General features: G+C 37.6%; 1 protein-coding gene across 8 annotated transcripts in view; it reads left to right on the forward strand.

Moving 5' to 3' along the window:
- The window catches only part of LOC130915915 (protein FAM107B-like), a 68874-nt gene that overhangs the window by 27090 nt on the left and 17474 nt on the right, over positions 1 to 24310 (forward strand). For 2 of the 8 annotated variants that reach the window (XM_057836142.1, XM_057836147.1), the window contains one exon: positions 22715 to 22886. In XM_057836142.1, coding sequence (XP_057692125.1) covers positions 22715 to 22886 — 172 coding nt within the window. Of the gene's footprint in view, positions 1 to 18949; positions 19104 to 22714; positions 22887 to 24310 lie in introns of those variants that run through there. The other 6 variants (XM_057836148.1, XM_057836145.1, XM_057836143.1 and 3 more) reach the window with 5 other exon arrangements.

The following is a 24310-nucleotide window of genomic DNA, read 5'->3' on the forward strand; positions in this document are numbered from 1 at the left end:
TTATAAGTACTGTATTTGTTTACTATGACAACAAATCCTCAAGATGGCATTTACATTATTAACATTCTTTCTGTGAGAGGGATCCACGGATAGAAAGACTTGTAATTCTTAAAGGATAAATGTGACTTTGTATATTGTGACTAAATATTGCCATCTAGTGTATTTGTTGAGCTTTCAGTAAATGATACTGTAGCCATTTAACTGTTCTGCCCACTTGCATGATGGGAAGTGCAACCATGACTGTGCGTAGTGGCACCAATTGATATATCTTCTCTGCGTTGGGAAATAACACATGGTGGAAAATCAACCACTGCCTTTCTTCCCCAAATTGCTTCTCACGATATTTCTAAATGTTGAGAGAGGGATTTTAAGGCTTTAGCCAATTAGAAAAAGGCTCCATAGACTGCCAAAATTCACTCTACTCATTTTACGCTTGCTTTTACCTCTATATATAGATAAAACGGCACCATTATAGATTGAACGCGACAGGGCGTGAGTGGGTCGTGCAGCGCATACGGTAATTGCAGTTAAATATTTTAATGTGATTAATTTTAAAAAACATTAATTACCGCCGGTAATGCGATAAATTTGATAGCCCCATTTTAAGCCAAAACTAAAGACTCTGGATGAGTGTAAGACATTTTGTCTGTAACGTTGAATACAATTAGAAAACGATTCAATTAAAAAATATATATATATTAAAAAAAAAAGGCATGTCCGATATTTTTTTTGCAGATTCCGATACTTTGAAAATGAGGTGATCGGACGATCGATCGGGACATCTTTAATATTTACACCAAAAGATATTAACCACTTTATTTGACAGCGACATCCTAAAACTGTCATAAGATGAAATTAACCACAATGAAGCTTTGAACTAATTGGTTGCAAAGCTTCATTTCTCTGCTGCCACGTGCTGTCAACACTGTTGTCATCCAACATGCCTCCCAGCATGCATTGCAGTGCTACAGAGGTAAATAACAATCAAAATTCATGTTTTGTGCTAATTATTTCTATAGTTACAGTTCCAGTTGTTTCATTAATTGTTAGTTATGGTATTTGGTGACACTTTTTTTTGACAGTGGTGCCATAAGACTGCCATATGCATATCATACTTACAGTGGGGAGAACAAGTATTTGATACACTACCAATGGGTTTTCCCATTAGCAGTGTATAAAATACTTGTTCTCCCCACTGTATGACATGCCACTTTTTTTGACAGTGGTGCCATAAGACTGTCATAAGCCCATCATACTTATGACACGACACTGCAATTAGCATTAACGAATGCTTTTGACAGATCTCACTTTTGAATGGATGGAAAACATATGAGCTCGACATGAATGGAGTTAGGGACATAATTTACCGGATTACCCTTAATGACATCTGTCATAAGAATTCATTAATGCCCATGATAGTGTCATGTCATAATGGCGGTCTTATGGCAGTCTTATGACAAGCATTTTTGAACGGCAGTCCAGCCAGACCCAACGTTGTCACCTGAGGGCAGTGTGTCCTCCACCATTTAAACTTAAATTTAGACTTTTTGGATTGTTATTTTGAAATTTTAAAGGGTTAATTCCGACCTATGCAGAAATTCGGGTTACGTCACCAGCGTAGGAATAGAACTCGTTCGTAGGGTTAATAATATGATTAAAGTTATATGAATTTCTAATTAGAAAAGCCTCATTCAGTCATAATGCCTGCAATATGAAGCAATTGTCAGAGAATCACAAAATTTGAAAAATGAGGTCTTAATGAAATCTTTTTTTCAAATTTGTTAAAAAAAAAAAAAATGAATATGTGTAATCGGCACTCTAATATCTATAACCCTTGCTAAATCCTTTTTCTCATGGAAGCTGCAAAGGCATGAGTTGACTTTTTTTGAGGAAAGATATTTCAAAATTCTGAATTAGTCTCAATATCATGAAAGTCAAAGCGTATCAAATGTGATACATTTGGCAAGAAGGGGTTGAACCGAAATTTTTGTGATCCAAAATTGTAAAACCTAACCAGAAAACAACACTAAAATCAATACAAAAACTATTTTTTTAAAAGTATTTTTCACCCCAGATTTTTTTTTCCCAGCACTATTCAATAACTTAATGATTGCTGCCTTCCAGAGTTACTATTAACTCCTTGGCATGTCTTGGCCTACACCATATTAAATTGCATGCTTTAAGCACATTAGTTAACTCTGTTATAATGTCCACAACCCTTTCGCCATAAGTTTTTTTTCTTCCCTATCTAATTAACCCCTTTCTGTCTTTCCACACATTGGCACCACTTCACTTCCTGAGGGTGAGTGAAGCATTAGCACGTTTTCTGTACGTATGATGCCGGCCCATGAGTGCTCGGCTTACAAATGCGCTGTCAATGATTGTGTTTGAGATAGCTGAAAATATACGACACCATTGTTTTAAAGTTTGATTTAAGTCACCGCGTGGCTCTACTGTCACTTTTTTTGTCAGGCCTACGTACCCGTGGCGGGTACATTGCACATACAGGAAGTGAGCTCATTGTTACCGCAAGCTCCCACTCCCTCAAGCACTTCTTTCTGTCACACTTTCTCCTTCGCACGCACTCGAACCCCCCCACCCCCGACCTCCCGTACAGCTGTCAGTTAAAAGCCCGTCTTATCTATCTGTGTGCTTTAATTAAGGCCTCTCGTGTTTATGGCTGAATGGCCGCTTCATTAACAGACAAGCTGCTGGGCGAGTACCAGGATCCGTCCGGCATGTAACGCAAGGGTGTGTGTAAATGTTTGTGTGTGTGTGACAAGAGAGAGTTGCACAGAAAAGTGTGGGGGTTGCTTCAGGGGTATTGACGATGTTTTTTTTCCACGCGAGTCGGACCTTCCTTCTGTGAAACAATCTGAATTTTTATTGTTTTTAGAAATAGACCCTATAAAGTTGACTTACATGCAACACATACATTATGTACTAGATTTAGTACAAAATATTGTTTGATGTTGTATCGCGATACATAACATACGCATCTGGTTTAAAAAAATTGATCGGTGTCTATATAGACTAAGTACTAAATATTTTAGTGAAATTGCTTTGCTGCTCATCTTTACCATGAGGAGCCACTAGCCATTTTGAGGTGCTCATGAGGCAGGAAAGTCTCAATCCCGCTTATGATGAAGAAGCAGAAGAACACGCTACCACCAGCTTCACGAACAATAACAAGTACCGTAATTTCCCGAATAAAAGGCGCACCCGTGTATAATGCGCACCCCAAATTTACTTGTAAAATCTAGGGGAAATTATTGTACCCGTTTATAAATTTTAGCACCAATAAACAGAAGAATACAAGAAAACCGAGCTCGTGTACAGATACAGAAATGTCATTTTACTGAATGGTGAAACACATCACAAGCATAACATATTGGTAGTTCAAAACATTACCATAAACTGACAATATTTACGGTAATAATATGATTTGACAACTTCTCCAATTTACCAGAATCTAGGAGAAAACAAAACAAATGTGACTTTTCTTTTAAAGGCTGCTGTATAACATGCTCGTTTCATCATGATGAATAAATGTTTCTTCCATGGATTGATACGGTAAAATGAAAGTGAGAACGTAAGTCGGAAATCCGAGAGAGCTCATCGTTGTCGACACTGTGACATATCGTTGTTCTATGTTGTGGCACTGTTGGATCCATGCTGCTGTATTGTCATATCTATGTTGTGATTGTCTATGAGCCAGAGAGCCGCTGAGGCTAGACAAAAGAGTGCCGCATTATAGCCGGACTGTCGACATTTAAGTTCATTGAAAGCAAGAAATAAACCGTTGGACATGGCACTCGAAGTATTCTAGTTTTTTTTTTCAAGACAAGATAAAACAAACACGACAGTAACAATAGGAACTATTGTTATTTGGGTTTGAGTTTCCCGGGAGACATATATAGTTGACGGACACACACAGGAAGTCTGTGTTGTTACGTTTGTTATGGTCCGAGTTGCGGAGCTGCAATAAATGTTGACTCAAATGAGTTCAAGAAACTAAATTCTGTGCTTTATGAAGAGTGAAAAAAGCAGAATTTAACACAGACGAAATCATTCGGCCGATCAGAGTGAAGTATTACCGAAACAAAATGGTGACGTCACATACCGTAATGGTCGGCAACGGATCGCTGCATATGTTTCTTGAACACAACGTAGCCGTGTCAATTAAAAAATCGGTTTATATATGTATATATATTTCTGTCTCCATCCATGTACCCGTTTATAATGCGCACCATGATTTTACAAGTTGATTTTGGGGGGAAAAGTGCGTTATATTCGGGAAATTACGGTAATAGCAGGTAATTAAACCAAAGGACAATCAAACTGGCGGTTATAAAACAAAATTAAATTATTACATAAAAAAAAAAAAAAAAAACAATGTTAAGAACATAACTACCAATTAATGAAACAATTGGAACAGTAACTGAAGAACTAATTTGCGCGGAACATTGACTCAGTGTCGCATTGCATGCTGGGAGGCATGAGGCACAAGTTGCAATTTTTTGCGACGACAACCGTATTGACAGCAGGTGGCAGCAGAGGTTGTCTCTCTCTCAAGAAAACTGAGAGATTACATTGATCAGGGATGGCCAAATGAAACCTCTCGAAGCAATGAAGCCTTGCAACTAGGCATGTGCCGGTGTTCGGCCATTCCTTACTACGCGGCGAAACGTCCTAAACAATGCTCAGCGCGCTTGCGCAAGCATCCACATGCGTGCGCACATCGGTTAGAAGCGGCGAGTACCGTATTTTTCGGACTATAAGTCGCGGTTTTTTTTTCATATTTTGGCTGGGGGTGCGACTTATACTCAGGAGCGACTTATGTGTGGAATTATTAACACATTATGATATAATTTCACATGTTATTTTGGTGTTTTGCAGTGACACTGATGGTTTTGTAAAGTTGTTAGCATGTTCTTATGCTATAGTTATCTGAATAACTCTTTTTAGCTATGGCCACGTTCGCGTTCTGCCTTTGGCAGTGTATGTTCAATTGTATTATTGACTTTGTTTATCTTGAAATGGATGCATTTAGTTTGTGGCGCTTTCACGCCCACGTGAGGGCGCACTCGCACTTGTTTACGTGAAGAAGAGTGCTCACACGCCAGAAGAAGACGGACAGCTACGTTGCTCTGAGTGAGTGAGTGGGCGAGTTAGCGAGAGAGAATAGACGGCTGCGAACCTACTTTCATTGTTTATGCTTTTAAATCATCTCTACAGAGGCAACGCTTGCGTGTATCATCTTTTCTGTTGTTGTTGTGTGTTTTCCACCCGCGGTCGGACACTTAGAGCCAGTTGTGTGGTTGTTTGAACGATGTGCTAATGATAGCGAACGCATGCTAACCTGTTACTTATTACTAATAGTACCTAATTATCATTTATTTACGTTGATGCGAACCTGTTTTCTATCGAGGACCAAATTGATTCAGCAAATTATACGGACGTCCAGCATTGTCTTTTGGGAGTTCGCTGTATAGCCAGGACCGAGCCGTAGCGTAGGACAGTATATTCACATTTCGTTGTTCATGCACTGTACACTGTACATTTATTTAGCATGTTGTTCTCTATTGTATTTTTATATTAAATTGCCTTTCAAGATGACATGTCTGTTCTATGTGTTGGATTTTATCAAGTAAATTTCCCCCAAAAATTCGACTTATACTTCGGTGCGACTTGTATATGTTTTTTTTCTCTTCGTTGGGCATTTTATGGCTGGATCGACTTATACTCAGGAGCGACTTGTAGTCCGAAAAATACAGTACTCACTATTTTTGTTTTTATTTAGTTATTTAGAACGTTTTCACTGCCTGAAAGATACTTTTTGCATGTATTACCCTCTCCTACTTTTAACCATTGTTTTTTTTTGTGTTAGCTTTGAAGCATTTGACCACATTAGTCACGTAGCGTATTTAAACAGTCCTCATTTGATATAACTACATTTAAGTATTTTCTGCAGGCATTTTTTTAGTACGTTATTCCTGTATGCATCTAAACAAAACAAGTTTAGAGCGCACGGTAGTACTTTGGGTGTCACATTCGACTAATGTAGGATGTTTCGCCGATGTAGAAGATTTTGGTAGAACACCGGTATGATATTCTGACGGTATGAAAACCTTAAGCCAAAATGTCACGGTTTCATGGTATTGCAATTACAGCTCTAAAATATGTTACTTTGAGATGTCTGGGTTTAGAAAAAAAATCCATTGAACAGGATTTTTATTTTTTCAAAAATTAGCAAATTGGAACATATGTATAATGTTAAGTTAAAATAAAAATTCTAAATAAAATTTAGATAATGCAGTCCTTTAGGTGAGCCTAAACCCACTGCCAAGCTCCTCCCATGGCCATCTCAGGCCCCAGACCTTGTTTTGTTGGCAAAAGGGGGTTGTACAAAGTATTAGCACCAGGGGTGCTAATAATTGTGACACACATTATTTGATGTCAAATATTTTTTTCTTTATGTGGGATTTTTTCCCCACTGTAATAATAAATGCACTTGTATTGAAGGTTGGATTTTTCTCTTTTTTCCCCATTAAGGTCCCATATTATTTGAATTAAAAAAAAATATTAGAAGCTAAAAAACACATCTTTTTCAGGGGTTCCAATAATTATGGAGGGCACTGTATCATATTTAGCTGCAATTGAGGGCGAAAGACGACCAGTTCGTTATGTCTAGGAGAGGCTGCCAGCGAAATAGTTTAAATCCATTGTAAGGCCCCTTTTACGGCTCAATATTCAGCACAAACTGCTAGATGCCGACCGTTCTATTTTGCAAACATGATCCCTATATGTCTTCCTGTGGAAAACACATCCTAGTGTGCAGATGACAAAATGGGCGTGGTCAACACCATCCAGTCGAAAGGGATTACCCCCAGCCCGCAGCAAGCCTTGAAAAGCCCTTCCGGCATTCACATCCCTGTCCCGGACAGGAAAGAGCGGTCAGATTGTGAAGATGACCGCCAGCTGCTTGACCTTAGTGCCTTTTTATAGCCTGATCAGGGAAATCAAATGGGTGGCTATGAGGTGTATTTATATTCATGTAATCACTGCAATCTTTATAGTGGAATTCCTAAAACAGAACTATAATTGCTGCTTGGGAAATGAGGGGAAAAAAACAGTAATTATGATGATATTTGAGCCTGCCTGCTTGCACCGTGTGACAACTTTTTCTTACCGTGCTGGGCAAAGTATTTTTTGTGCCGTGAAGACTTGTAGTTCTTAAAAGATAAATGTATGAGTTGAAAATTTGAAAAATTTTAACTAGTAAGTCGCCATTGTAATTGACGACGCACTGCACTCTGGGACGTGATGTCACTGGGCAGCGCTTCCGTACTTCCACAGTGTCACTCGTTAGCTGTATAACCATGTCGTCAGTTCTGCCCTTCCAATTTGAACCCGAGCAGAAAATGAATGAGCAGGAAAACACTGCTCATATTTCACAAAACCAGTGGCAAAAGCAATTAAATGAAGGTCTCCAGCGGGATTCAAACCGCCGTTTCCCGTGTGACAGACGAACGCGTAGACCACAGGACTATACTTTCGCGTGACGTTGGAGTCATGATATTCCTTATAAAGCAATCTAGGGCTGCAGCTATCGATTATTTTAGTAGTCAATTAATCGATGAACTAGTTAGTATAAATAAATGGGGATCGAAGTACAACAAAAGAACAATTGGCTAACTTACATAGCAAAAGTCTGCTAGTTTAAATGCTCTAAAATGCTAACTTTTGTTTCATTCCTCTCAACAAGTGGTTCAAACACATATTTCTACAAAAAAGCTAAATATACGCATAAAATAAATTACGAATGCATTAAAAAAACATTAGCGCAAACAAAAACTTAGCTCTTGTTGGTCTTAACAGGGAACAGCTGGATTCAGCCTTGTGAAATGAGTTATGTCATATTCACTGTTGCCACTAGAGGGCAGTGTATCCACCCAAATTAATAAAACTAAATGCAAACGCTTTCAAAACAAACCATGACAATTCCATTTTAATTAAACGAATACTCGAAGCAGAGAAATTTAATTCGTTTTCGTCTTGTCGGACAAAAACTGGCATTTGCCTTGTTATGTTCTAGTCTCCCAAGCCACGTTTTAAGCAAGTCATTATGAAACACACAGTGTTTTCCATTGTACTGTATATATAGCATTGTGCCAAAATGATTTCAGCATGATGCTACTATAATATGTAGTATGGAAACCGGACACATACAGTCTAATAAAATGCAAAATTCAATTTGAGTTCTGTTGTTACCTAAACTCAGAACCAGTGTTGTTTCCATCAATAATGAAAATACAAAAATATTTCGTCGACGAACAATCTTTTTGTGACTATGACGTCACGATGACTTAATAATGACATGTTTTATGAGAACGCTCGCCATTGTGAAGCTAATGTTAACATAAATTCTAGCGCTAGGAGTTACATTTAGCGTCTGATGATCACTCAGCACGGACCTTTAAAAGCTAAACCAGCATTGCATATTCTCTTCCCAAGATAGGAAAACAAATCTTACCGTGTCTCCAAACAAGCAAGATGGAGCACAGCCTAGGTTTAGACACATCCTAAACTCCGTTGAGGAGAGTGAAGGAGAGGCGTAGCACATCTCACATGAGTGACACGACACAAACACTGCTACGATGCAAGCTGACGTACTCCACGTACAATATACAAATCTTACGCATTGTGAACATATGACAGAAACAATGTCACATTAGGCATAACATTTATTCGAATCTTTTTTTCCTCATCGAGTTACTCAAGTTAATCGATTAATCGTTGCAGCGCTAAAGCAAACTTAACCCACATGTGTTGTCTGTGCAGTGAAACCTGAAACGCAACTGAAAAAGTGCGGCTGGCTTGATGAGGGACTTAGAAAACGCAGCTCACTTCAGACAACAAGCAGGCAACAATAACATAGGAACTGTGTAAAAAGGTTCATTGAACACACAAAAAAAAGCGATCGCGAAAAGGAACACAAAAAAGGGTTCGTGAATGTAGGTCGGGATCAATAAAAATAAAAAATAAAAAAAAACAAGGGGAAACTGCGGTGAGAGGCAGACAAATGAAAAAAACAAGGGAATGATTCAACTAGCAACGAAGGGATATACAAACTGTCAAATAGCAAATCAATATCTCAGCAAGCCGCTTAGGATCGGTTTAAAGACACTGCTAATGAGCTTGAATTAGATTCAGGTACGACTTGGGAACTCATCCCACAGCTCTGTAACAAAACAATCTGACCAGCAGCAGAATGTGACAAAATCATTTCAGTCATCATACTAGCTTCGCTAGCTAGCTAGCACAGCTATTCTCCCAGTCCAGCCTAACTGCATCATCACTCCCAGCGTGCATTGCGCGTTTATAACATGGCGCCCACCGTTGGTCAAAACATGTACTAAATATTACAGATTTTTAGATCATTGGCAATAATATATGTTTCTAACAACATATTTTAGTAAAAGAGAACAATTGTGGCTTATTATAGCCTACAAGTCTTTAAATCCGAGGTTCATTTTAAATTTTGAATGTCTTCTGTGGGTCTGATTACAAGTGTGGTCTTTGTGAAAGTTGTTTTAAAATAATAGCCCCCAAAATTGCAAAACACAAACCAAAGAGAGGCCTGCTGCAGTACTGACACGCACAATATTGTGGTTGAATTCTTGATGTTTCCTTGGCGGAAGAGAAACGGGGAAGTTGGTAATCAGAGAAATGTTGACATAACACGATCTGTCATTTGTCAATTCACTTCCTCTTTTTACCCTCGAGCTGTCAATATTACGAAGTGAAATAAGGTGCTTTCTTTCTTGATTGATTATATTTTCTGTGCGGTGACAATAGTGATGATTCATTGCATGTGGGATTTGTCAGTGCAGGCCATGCGAATGGCAGAGAACAGTGAGGTAAACAGTGGAAATGTGTCTTGGGCCAACTCCCCTTTCCACTTCCCGGTGACTGACTGACCCAGTTTTACTCCTTTTTCTTCCAACTTCACTCTCATTTAATGCCTGAATGCATTTCATTGAGTATCCTTATAAATGCTTTATTTTTTTTCTAGACAGCTCACAGACTTCTTTTGGAAGGCTCATTGCATTTTCTGTCTTACTGTGAGTGTTGCCTGGGGATGGGAGGGTGTTTTGGTTCCCAAGAGCAATAAACAAAAGTCTTGTAATGGGATTCCCGGAACAGCGGTAAGTGTTGTGCTAAAGAGGCACATTGGGAGGAATACAAAGGAACATAGAGGTGTTGAAATTGAAAATACATAGTCTGGACACGATCGGTCCAGTGTAAAGCCCTTTCTCAGGCCACCTAGTAGGGCTTCCCTGTTGACCTTTTAGAGTATAAGCTGCGTAAGAAATTCTACAAAGTCTTAAAAGGGTAAGACCTGAGAAATGTACATATCTTTGGCTCTTGAGTTGAGGCAGAAAATTGAAAACTCTCCAAACTTTAGAGGGTTACAGATCAAGGTCAGGTCATATGAAAGCAAAATGTTCAAAATCTTGGAAAAGGAAGGCCTGATAAAGATGGGTTGAAGTCTAAGACCAAGGATCGTTCTAAGGCTACGTCTACACTATGACAGATAATTTTCTCTGGGGTATTTTGCCGACTATTTTTATACCTGTCCGCGCTATGTTTAAGGCCCCCTTTTTCTGCAAGGTATGCCTGCATTTGCACAAGAGCAGCCTCATGTTGTAAGTCATTGTCCGAGCGGTTTACTCTAAACTGGAAACTCGTTAATCGCCGGCGGGAAATTTCGAAATTACTCCTAGACCAGGGTATCGAACTCCGTTTTGCGAGAAGTTTTTTTCTTGAACGCATTTGAATGCATCACGTGGGAAATAGAGGGAACACTCAGCTTTTATTAGCTGTCGCCGTGTTGTGATTGAAATAAATCTTTTAGAAAACAACAACGAAAGCCTGACATCGTTACTTGGGGTTAGAGATGGGAATCTTTGGGCACCTAACGATTCGATTACGATTCAGAGGCTACGATTCGATTATAACACGATTATTGGTGTATCCCCCCCCCCCCACCCCCACTATTAATGTCTTGTATATTAGTTCCAAAATTGTTCAAAAATCCTCTCAGGCTAAACCAAACTACTATTTCGGTATCAAGTTAACAATTGAAAACAGTATATAAAATACTCAAGTCCCCATTCTGCATCAGCAGCTTTAAACTACATTCAAAAAATGTAATGTTGTGAATCAACCGTTAATAATAATAATAATAATAATTAATAATACAAGAACCAAACAAGACTATGGGCGACAGGGCCTTTGCAGCTGCTGCTCCCCGTCTGTTGAACGCCCTCCCAGACCACCTCAGAGCACCGCAGACGGTGGATGCATTTAGAAAAGGACTAAAAACTCACCTTTTTAAAAAAGCTTATTCTAGCTAGTTTTATTTGACTGTCTTATTCTTATCTGATTGGTATCTGATTTTATCTGTGGTTCTGTCTGTTTTTCTTTTACTCTTTTATTCTTAGTCCTGTAATTTTTTTTTTTTTTTTTTTTTTGGCAATGTGCACTTCGAGATTTGTTTTTCAAATGTAAAGTCCGTTATAAATCAAATGTATTATTATTGTTAGAGATGTGCCGATCGATCGGGTCCGATCACGTCATTTTCAAAGTATCGGAATAATATATCGGCCATGCCATTTTATATATATTTGAATTAAATCGTTTTCTAATTGTATTTAACGTTACAGACATAATATGTTACACTCATCCAGAGTCTTTATTTAGGCTTAAGGTAGGGTTATCAAATTTATCCCGATAACGGCGGTAATTAATTTTTTAAAAAATGTATCACGTTAAAATATTTTACGCAATCAATGCATGCGCTGCATGACCCACTCACGCATTGTCGCGCTCAATCTGTAATGGAGCCGTTTTACCTATATAGAGAGATGAAAGGCAGCGCAAAATGAATAGAGTGAATTTTGGCAGCCTTTGGAGCCTATTTTTAATTGGCTAAAGCCTTACAATCACTCTCCCTACGATTACAAATATCATGGGAAGCAATGTGGGGAAGCAAGGTAGCAATTGATCTTTTTCTTAACACCTTATGTTATTTCCCAACGCAGAGAAGATATATCAATTGGTAGCACTACGCACAGTCATGGTTCCACTTCCCATCATGCATTTGGGAAAGGCTACAGTATCATTTACTGAAAGCTCAACAAATACACTAGATGGCAATATTTTGTCACAATATACAAAGTCACAAGTCTTTCTGTCCGTGGATCCCTCTCACAGAAAGAATGTTAATAATGTAAATGCCATCTTGAGGGTTTATTGTCATAATAAACAAATACTGTACTTATGTACTGTATGTTGAACGTATATATTCGTCAGAGTTTTATTCATTTTTTCTTAATGCATTGCCAAAATGTATATGATCGGGAAAAATGATCGGGAATGATTGGAATTGAATCTGGAGCAAAAAAAAGCAATCGGATCGGGAAATATCGGGATCGGCAGATACTCAAACTAAAATGATCGGGATCGGATCGGGAGCAAAAAAACATGATCGGAACAACCCCAATGTATATTATAAGATCTAAAAGTTTTTGGAGTGAAAGCAGTGAATTGGTCTTTTTTTTTTTATTCTAGTCACATCTGAGAGGCAATTGTTGGCTGTTTTCAACAATGCACATCGAAAATAAAGACATTGGTTGACTGAAAATGGTTCAATATTAGATTAAATGTCTTGTTTCCTCATGTAGATTTATAATTGCTGTTCACCTAAAAAAATATGTTTTATCCGATTACTCGATTAATCGATAGGTTTTTTAGTCGATTACTTGATTACTAAAATATTCGATAGCTGCAGCCCTCAAAATAATCAAGGAAAATTAACTGCACAAAATGTACCTGGCTCAATGGAAATGAGCTAGTAAAAGCAGCCATACAAATCTTCCTGTTCATTCATGGCGGGCATTGTTTTGGAGAACCCCCAGTGTGGGGATGGAGACGCTTTGAGTTGAATCCTAAGGATGACCACTGAAGAAAACCCTTCTGTGGTTAAAAAAAACAAAACAAAACAGTGGAGGTTTTGCAAATGAAAGGGCTTCGCTCAACAGAATTGGCAGTCATCCCAGTGGTTTGAGGTGCCAAGCTTTTAGTGTCATAATTGAAGACTCCTGCTGCTTTAATGGCTAAAAAAGGTGACTCAACTAAGAGGGACATTAAAAGTGTGCATGCTCGATTGTGGGCATCAATTGGAGATTTTTTTTGCATTGTCATAGGAGTAGGCATGTTGTGTAGGAACATTAAAGAACAAGTCTTTGCGGCAACAGTATTTGGAAGATTAAATTGTCAAATCCCTCAACAAAGCCGTACATTGTTTGGCGTGGTGGTGGGTGAAAATGAAACTTTTCCCAAACTGTCGAGAGCATTCAAACAGCAACAATGTCTTATAGTAAGGGTGCTTTTGGCCTTGTTCAGGCTGGCAGCCGAAATTGATTTTTAGCCCATCCAGATTGAAACTAGAGGGTTATTTTGTAGTCTGAACAGTCACAAAGCAGAGACATCAGATTTTTATGAGACTGATTGAAACCACATACGGGAGGTGTTTTTGTATCGAATAGTCAAAATGTGTCGTAATCTGAACAGCTCAAATAAGATCCGACTGTCAGTGATGTCACATTGCTGGATGACGCCTTCGTTGCCAAAGCAACCTGTCAGGTGTGTCAATAGTGTGGTCCATTCTGAACAGGCCCTGATCGGATTTGGACACTTGCTTAAAATGGTGTGAACAGTCAGACCTAAAAATCAGATTTGAGGAGGATTCCCTTTGGAAACAGATATGCATGCAGCCTAAATGAATCATATTATATAGGAGTGTCCTGATCAGATATTTTTGCACCCGAGTCACTTGATTTTGAGTCACAATCCGATACCGAAGAAAAGACTTTTTTGAACTAAAGTTCCAAACATGTTACTGACCCACCGTGCCGCCTTCATCATGTGAATTATTTTTCAACAAGAATAACATAGAAAAATGCTTGTCTTGATTGAATGCTTCATTGAGTAAGTCCACTCAAACCCACTCAAGCTTTGACGCTCACACTGCTGAGAACAGCCTCTCAGTTGCACAATGAGTTGCCGCAGCACACTGCCGTTAGTGTGTAGCAAGCTAAACGATGATTGACGCTAGCAGGCATGTGCCGGTTTGAGATTTTGACGGTATGATAACCTTAAGCAAAAACACTGCGGTTTCACGCTATCACGGTATTGCAATTATAGCTCTAGAATGAGTTATTTTGAGATGTATTTTATTCCATTGCGCAGGATTTTTTTTTTCACAACGTATTCGGAAATTGGAACATCAACATCAATGTAATGTTAAATTAAATATATAAAATAACAAAAAAATTAATTAATGACAACTTTTCAATAGCATTTTAATGGAACTTATAGCCTAACCCACATCCACAGCTCAAGTTGCTCAACATAAGAACAAGAACCCTTAGAAATATATAAGTGGACTTACACATACAGTGGGGAGAACAAGTATTTGATACACTGCCGATTTTGCTGGTTTTCCCACTTGCAAGCCAGGTAGCCATGTCTGTAATTTGTATCATAAGTTCTCTTCAACTGTGAGGGACGGAATCTAATACAAAAATCCAGAAAATCACATTGTATAATTTTTAAATAATAAATTTGTATTTAACTGCATGAAATAAGTATTTGATACATTACCAACTAGTAAATATTTCGGCTCTTAGTTCTTTTTTAAGAACCCCTCCTGTTCTCCACTCATTACCGGAAGTAACTGCACCTGTTTGAACTTGTTACTTGTATAAAAATCACCTGTTCACATGCTCAAACAAACAAACTCCAACCACTCCACAATGGCCAAGACCAAAGAACTGTGTAAGGACATCAGGGATAAAATAATAGACCTGCACAAGGCTGGGATGGGCTACAGGAAAATAAGCAAGCAGCTTGGTGAGAAGGTTAACAACTGTTGGAGCGATTATTAGAAAATGGAAGAAGTTCAAATTGACGGTCAATCTGCCTCGTTCTGGGGCTCCATGCCCAAATGCATGATGGGAAGTGGAACCATGACTGTGCGTCGTGCTACCTATTGATATCTTTTCTGCAATGGGAAATAACATAAGGGGTTAAGATAAAGATCAACTGCTACCTTGCATCGCCACATTGCTTCCCACGATATTTCTAATCGTAGGGAGAGGGATTGTAAGGCTTTAGCCAATTAAAAAAAGGCTCCAAAGGCTGCCAAAATTCACTCTACTCATTTTACGTTGCCTTTTATCTCTCTATATAGGTAAAACGGCGCCATTACAGATTGAGTGCGACAAAAGTGAGTGGGTCGTGCGATGCATGCATTAATTGCGTTAAATATTTAAACGTGATACATTTTTTAAAAAATTAAAATTCAAAAAAAAATTTGTGGTGGGGGGATCGGGGAAAGCTCAGGTGTAGTTTCACCGAAAGACTGGAGAGGTAAGCACTGCTGCTCCAAGCCACAGATTACTTGCTGCATTTTTGGGACACAAAAAAAATAGCTAATACCGTACTACGGTATGATGGAAAATTTTAGTGGTTTTGAAACCATGACGTTTTCATACCACGGTAAACCTTGAAAACAGGAACTGGAACATGCCTAATTGACACATTCGTGCCTTTGACCGCAGAGCTGCCAAGCTTCTCTGGCACGATCAAAGCTACAAACCTGTCAATCATTGTTAACTTTCAGTACCAAACGCAAGCTGCGCTGCTTAGAAGGAGGAAGGGTGAGAGGCTGTGCGAGCACGAAGCAGAAAAACACATTTTTTCAATAAAAACCCGATCCTTTCAACCCGATTCCAATCCTCTGAAAAATGGCGCGATCGCCCCGATTTCTGATCACGTGATCGGATCAGGACATCCCTGGTATTCAGAATAGGCAGATTGCAATAGCTACAGTACCCAAGCTTTTTTCCAATCACAAAATTTGCAAGTTGGGTCCTGCAGAAAGTTTTAAGGGATTGTGTAGAACTCCTAATGTAACCAGAGGCGACAGTAAACCTAACATTTAAGAGAAGCAGCGGGAAGAGCAAAATGAAGCAGGGGCCCCAATTTGAGGTTGCAAGACCCCTTTGAACTCACTATGTCACTTCCCCTCAGCCTGGGGCCGCACAGGAAGTGGGAGCACATGTGTTAAGCTAACGGACACTTCGACAACACTGCCAGCCTTTGAGAGCCTCCGCCCCCTGCTAGTGGCACCAACAAAACCCACCTTTGATGTGCGCAGCATGCTCGGGCTCGCACGCAGACCTGACCCCCTTTACGGCCCATGGTTAATTTACGCAAATCCCGTCTTACTGACTGCAAGGCCATTCATCACACTTGACTTTCACTGTTAAAAAAATAATAATTTTGAGGAGTGAATGGAACTATTAACAGATAATATGGCGATGATGTTATTTAATTAACTCATTCTTTGCCATTGACAGTTGTAAATATGAAATCTTTATTTTAACTGAGATGGCAGACCTTGAATATTTCAGTGCCATTGACTGCGCTGTCAGCCTTCCCAGTTAAATTGAATTATCACCTCTTTGATATGGTCACACCCCTAGTATTATTATTTTTTCTTAATCTTTTTCTTGTATTGTGTTATTGTAATTTGGACATTGAGTCTGTTAATAAAATCTATTATCTATAGATCTATCTATATATCCATCTATACATATCTATCCATCAATACATCCATCTTTACATCTATTTTTCCACATCAACATCTATACATCATTCTATACATCTATGTCTATCTATACATCTAGCTAGCTATACATCTCATTTGTACATCTAGCTATTTATACATGTAGTCTGTACATCAATCTATACATCCATCTATACATCTATCTATCCACATAAACATCTATCTATACATCTATCCATCTATACGTCCATCTATATGTCTTATCTATCTATACATCTAGCTAGCTACACATCTAATTTGTACATCTTGCTATTTACACATGTAATCTGTACATCTATCTATACATCTACTAGTATATCCATCTATACATCCATCCATCTATTCATCTATCTATCTATCGATCTACACATACATCTATGTAGGGTTGCAGTTATCGAATATTTTAGTAGTCGATTAATCGATGGACTAGTTAGTTCGAATAATCGAGTAATCGGATAAGGAACATGAAAAATTAAAATACCTGAGCTGAACCTCAAACCGTATTTTTTTTTTTTTTTTTTTTTTTTAATGAGGATCTATGTTTAACAAAAGATCAATTGGCTAACTTACATAGAAAAAGTCTGCTAGCTTAAATGCTGTAAAATGCTAAAGTTTTTTCACAATGCTCTTAACAAATGTTTCAGACACATATTCCCACAAAAAACAGCTAAATATACCAATAAACAAAATTATGAATGCATTAAAAAACATTAGCTCAAACAAAAACTTAGCTTAGGTTGGTCTTAACATGGAGCAGTTAGATTCAGCCATGTGAAAAGAGGCAGACTAGAGGGCAGTGTATCCACCCCAATCAATTAAACTAAATGCAAACACTTTCAAAATAAACCATTACAACGCCACTTTAATTAAACGAATACTCGAAGCAACAAAATTTAATTTGAATATTTTTTGTCTAATCGAATACTCGAGTTAATCAATTAATCGTTGCACCACTACATCTATGCATCTACTGTATCTGTACATACATCTATCTTACCTATACATCTATACATTTATACATCTTTCTATACATCTATCCATCTATCTATACATCTTGCTATATATACATCTAATCCTATCTATCTATAGATCCATCTATCTATTTATACATCTATTTATCCACATATACATCCATCTATCCATCCATCTATACATCCAGGTATCTATACATATAATCCGTACATCTAGCTATCTATACATCCATCTTTCTATCTATCCATCTATACATCTATCAATCCACATATACATCAATCTATCCATCCATCCATCTATACATCCAGCTATCTATACATCTAGCTGTCTATACATCTATCCATGCATCTATACATCTATATCCATCTATCATCTATCTATCCATCTATACATCCAATCATCAAAACATCCATTTATACATCTATCGATCCAGCTACACTTACATCTATACATCTACTGTATCTGTACATACATCTATACATACACCTAATTTATACATCTATCTATACATCTATCATTTATACATTTATACATCTTTCTATATAATTATCTATACATCTAGCTGTCTATACATCTAATCTGTACATCTAGCTATCTATATATCCACCTACTGTATACATCTAGACATACATCTATACATCATCTATTTATATATATATTTATGCATCTAATGTACCTATACTTACATCTATACATACATCTAATGTATACATCTAGCTATCTATACATCTTATCTATACATCTAATCTATACATCTATCTATATTACGAAAAACAAGCATTCCAAAGTAACGAGCATTATCACTGTAAATCTTAATCAAGCAGCATCCCTTTGTGTGCATTGTTTCCCCTTGAAATCAACCAATTACAAGCCATCCTTATCTCGGGCTGCTTTGTTATGTAACAGTACACGGCAGCGTAAAGCCTATGTAAGAATGTCGACCTCTAGCGGCGCTTTGCATCAGTTACAGTGATGTTGTTGTTTTGATTTCGAGAAAACAAACCAACCCCCCTTGTATGACTGCACGCATGTACTGTCCTGTATGTTCGGTCGCCATACTTGCCTCATTTTGGATTAAATGTTAAAATGTATTCAAGGGATTAGCTGGAAAATATGTTAATATCCTCTAATATATGCAAAATATTATATCGTTTTGAAGTGATACGTATTGAACAAGGGTGGGAGGGAGAAGAAGCAAGGGTGGGGGGGACAGCGAGAGAGAGTGCGTGTGCGTAAGCGCAGCTATAAAACAGACAATCCCCGACTGCCTCTGCTTTGAAGCAGACAGCTGTGCATTCAGGACATAGCAGGCTTGACAATCAAACCCAAATAGATACCATGGCGACAATGTTCAGATACCCCGTCTTTCCGCATCTGCAGGGTGAGTTAAGTAAGTGCTGACTCCTTTAATGTACTCTTATGGGTCTGAACTGTTGTTTTACGTAAATTATTTCATCGCTTTATATCCAGTGGCATGGGGTTTTGTGTAATGTTGAGATCACAAGCTTTGTCAGGAAAAAGTTGACTAGGAATGTGTTTGTCATAAAAATGTATTGGACCACCATTCATTGTAAGGTTTCTGCTCAAGTTTTCCGAAACTAAGAGCAAATTAATGTTTCGTATGTTTCTGTAATGGTAAATTGAATATGAATAAAGAAGCTCTGCAACCATTATGCCGAGGCAATCGTGCCATTTTTCAGAGGATTGGATTTTTAATTAAAATATTGTTTGTGTTTTTTGTTTTTTGTTTTTTTTTTATATAAATATATATTAAGGGATAAAAAGTAATAAAAATAATCCAGAAGTACAATGGCATTGTCAAAAGAAAAATATACGTTTAGTACTGTAAACAGCACAGTACTGTAACATGTTTGGAACTTTTGTTCAAATAAAATAAGAAAAAAGCCATTTTTCCCCCCGTTTTTTCCTCCCCTCTGTAGTTGCAGATTTTCAAAATCAGGTGACTCGGACTCGTGTGCAAAAAACATGCGATCGGGACATCCTTAGTTTTTAGTGTTGTCCATGAATTTTAAGCTTTTTACTGATATATTATAACATCTAAATACTAGAGGTGCAACAATTAATCGATTAATCGACGACTAATCGATTAGAAAATTAATCGACGACTAGTTTGATAAGCTATTCATCATTTAGGACCTTCTTCACCTTAAAACTGCACGATAATTATCGGTCTGATTATAGGAATTATGACATCATCCCAACAAATCCGATAACATCCGATATTTTTGGCACTGTGTCGGTGGATTGGGATGTGTGCGTTTGTTTCCACTCCTGTTTTGCCAGTATGCAAAGTTTTGTTACTCTTCTAGAGACCGTATTTTTCCATCACCGAGTGATGATTATTATGGCAATTAGCAAATGTTTGCATTTTACAGTGTTATGTTTGCAAGTTATTGAGAGGCCTTTTGGTTATTGATGGGCTTTCTGTCCTATAATTGCCAGGTTAAGAAAGTTTCATGAACCAAGATCACAACAGTCTCCTCTCCTGTTGCAGTAAATGTTTAGTCAACCCAGGCCACATGGTTGCTAACCATCAGATGCTATTGTTTAGCCACAACTGGATTCATTACCTTATTACTATTCATCTGTCACACAGCCTCTGGAAACAGAAATATTGTTTAATCCGTCAACAGGCGACCGTGAGATAGATTTTTGATTGATTGATTATTTTACAACACTGTACGGGTGTGCGCTTGTCCTCATGAATAACGCAGTCTTTCTTAAGGCAAAACACTACCGCTTTTGTCCACCGGCGTCGCTAAAATTGACCAAAACTGAAAAGTTGCCAAGTGTCGCTTTCAGTCAAAGTCGGACATGAACAAAAATCTTTTACTTTGGAAAACAACAATTCACATTTTTGCCAATTTTTGGACATCTTACTGTCTAAACTAGCTTCTTAATAAAGGCTGCAACAACTCAATGAATTTGGTAATCGATACAGTTAAGGGAACTAGTCATCCATTTTGTCTTCATTGCTACTGACGACATGCCGAAAACAACTTCAAGGTAAATTGTGAAGGTAATTGAAAGAAAATATTTATACTAGGGATGCAGCTATCGATTATTTTTGTATTCGATTAATCGATGAACTAGTTAGTTCAAATAATCGAGTAATCGGATAAGGAACATGAAAAATTAAAATACCTGAGCTGACGCTCAAACGATATAAAAAAATAAAAACAAAAAAATGAGGATCTATGTACAACAAAAGAACAATTGTCTAACTTACATAAAAAAAGTCCGGTAGCTTAAATGCTATAAAATGCTTTTTTGCTTTACTTAAAATGTTTTTACAATACTCTTACCAAAAGGTTCAAACAAATATTCCCCCAAAAAACGGCTAAATATATCTATAAACTAAATTATGACTGCATGAAAAAACATTAGCTTAAACAAAAACTTAACCTATGTTGGTCTTAACAGGGAACAGTTGGATTTAGCCATGTGAAATGAGGCAGACCAGAGGGCAGTTATATCCACCCTAATCAATAAAACTAAATGCAAACACTTTTAAAATAAACCAATACAATGCCACTTTAATTAAATTGATCAATTTAATTAAACGAATACTCGAAGCAATAAAATTTAATTCGAATTAGTGCTGCAACAATGAATCGATTAACTCGGGTATTCGATTAGAAAAAAAATATTCGAATTAAATTTTGCTGCTTCGAGTATTCGTTTAATTAAAGTGGCATTGTAATGGTTTATTTTGAAAGTGTTTGCATTGAGTTTTATTGATTTGGGTGGATACACTGCCCTCTAGTCTGCCTCATTCCACATGGCTGAATCCCGCTGCTCCATGTTTAGACCAACATAAGACAAGTTTTTGTTTGTGCTAATGTTTTTTTTAATGCATTCGTAATTTAGTTATAGGTATATGTATATTTAGCCGTTTTTCGTGGGAATATGTGTCTGAACCATTTATTAAGAGCATTGTAAAAGAAAAAGGTTAGCATTTATAACATTTAAGCTAACAGGCCTTTGCTATGTAATTTAGCCGATTGTTCTTTTGTTGTAGATCCTTATTTGTTTATTTATTTATCATTATTATCGTTTGAGGCTCAGCTCAGGTATTTTAATTTTTCATGTTCCTCATCCGATTACTCGATTATTCGAACTAACTAGTTCACCGATTACTCGACTACTAAAATAATCGATAGCTGCAGCCCTAGAATATTTTTTTCTAATCGAATGCTCGAGTTAATCGATTATTCATTGCAGCACTAATTTATACCATTAATCAAGTACGAAAATAATCGGTAGTTGCAGCCATTCTAAATGGGAAAACTGGAAAATATGAAATGCAAGCTTTTATAGGATTATACTACAAATGGAGTTTCAATTGTTCGATGCTAGGTTTCATTAGTTTAACAACTATATAAAGCTGAATTTTGTTAATTTCTCATTCCAGTTCAAATAGTTAAATCATTTGAAATGGCGAAAAAAAGTGTATCAACCCGATTCAAAGGTTTTGAGACACTTCACCATTCAGTTGGATGAGAAAGCAACTCAAAACTTTTGATCACATGCGTAGAAGCACTTTGGTTCAGGTCTTGTTTTTGGTAAGCGAAACATTGTTTGTTTACTTTTGATGTACTTTGCTACTGGGAAGTATACTTTTGCAGACATTTACCCAAATGACTTTCAAATTGTGTGGCCAGAAATGCAAATGGGCATTATAAAAAAAAAATAATAATAAAAAACGCGAGTTTGTATGTGTCCATGTTATTTGTTGTTTTGCTTGTGGCTCCTTCTCCATTGATTATGTAACTCGTCCATCATAGTCATTGAATGTAATCCAGAGGATGACTTCATGAAAACAGCCCACGGAGTGAAATTCTCCGGACACAATATTATGTAAACCTAATTATAGTGTCATTAAAAACGGCTGCGGCGCACTAGATGAAATGTCCTTTTCCATTTTCCACCATGTTTGAATGTCCCACCTCATAATCGTGGTCTTATGTGTGGGTTCAGATTCGCGTGACCCTGGTCTGTCACTGTCACCAGGGAGGAGTGTCATGGCCGAGCCAGATTACATTGAGGGAGACTGCAATGAGCTCATCAAACCCAAGAAGTTGATCAACCCCGTGAAGAACTCTCGCAACCACCAGGACCTGCACCGGGAGCTGCTCATGAACCAAAAGAGGTCGGTACGAGCATCATGTTTGGAGCATTCCCAATGGTGACGTGACTTAATTTACTCGCATAGCAACATGTGGTTTGGGTGTGTAGCTTGTGTGATGGAGGGACTGTTTTTATGATTCATATTGGCAAAAGTGACTAAACATAACCATCTTGAAACATTTTGACATTTCCTTCCCTGATTAATGATATGATAAACTAAGTTTTACTTCTTAATTTTTTACTCCCAAAACTCTTCTGCTCAAATCCAAAGTGATGCTACACTGCCATCTAGTGGCACATGTTGGTCACTACGATGGTTTCCGAACCTAAATTTCACTGAAAAGCTAGGAAAGCCCTTCTCCACGCTTTTACTTAAAAACAAAAAAAAACTAGGGTCTGCTGGGGTCCACATTGTCGCGGACAACAAGGTGGCTGATGGCTAGAAATCTGAGCAGTTCTTGAACGTGACACGCACAATACCTTGCCCATCTGCACACAAACAAAACCTAACTACTCCTCCCTTCCTACTGCAACTTCGCCCGATGACGTAAAAAAAAAAAAAAAAAAAAAAAAAAGCGTTATTGGATAATTTCTCACGGCACACTAGTTAAAACAGTCGAATAGTCAATTAATCTACGAACTACGGTGGTACCTCAACGTACGATCTTTTCGACATCCGACGTAATATTTGACTTGCCATTTATTATCGGACGACATGCTCGAAATACGACGACATGACAGCGCCGCAGATGGGTGCACGTGAACCCGATTCGTCACAATATTACAAGAATTATTATTTTAATGTTTATTAATAATTTATGTGTTTTTCTATGTGTAATTGCCATTTGTAATAGTACCAGCAATATTTATTGAGGATTTAGTGTAGGTTTTCGGGCTGCGGAACAAATGAATGGAATTATAATGTATTCTTATGGGAAAATCCTGCTCGACATACGACCATTTTGACTTACAAACAAGGCCCTGGAAAGAATTAACTTCGTATATAGAGGTACCACTGTAACTACTTCAAATAATCAAGTCATCGGATGAGGAACATTTAATGTGTTGCAAAATAAATTCCAGGAAATGGAAAACAAAGGCTTGCTAAGATAGCACTTTCAAAAGAGCATTACATGCGATGACAAAATAAAATTCCAGAGTGTTTCTTCAAACAATGCAAAGTTGCACTTTTATTTAAAAAGAAATTAAAATACCTGAGCTCAGCCTCAAACGGAATTAACAAAATAAATAAATGAGGATCTAACTACAACAAAAGAACATTGGCCATCTTGGATAGCAAAAGTCCGCTAGCTTAAATGCTATAAAATGCGAATGTTTTTTTTTTTTTTTTCTTCAATGCTCTTAAGAAAACGTTCAAACGCATATTCGCACAAAAAACGGCTAAATATACCTATAAGCTAAATTACGAATGTATAAAAAAAAAAG

Source organism: Corythoichthys intestinalis, chromosome 5 (assembly GCF_030265065.1).
Source record: "Corythoichthys intestinalis isolate RoL2023-P3 chromosome 5, ASM3026506v1, whole genome shotgun sequence".
Lineage (NCBI taxonomy): Eukaryota > Metazoa > Chordata > Actinopteri > Syngnathiformes > Syngnathidae > Corythoichthys > Corythoichthys intestinalis.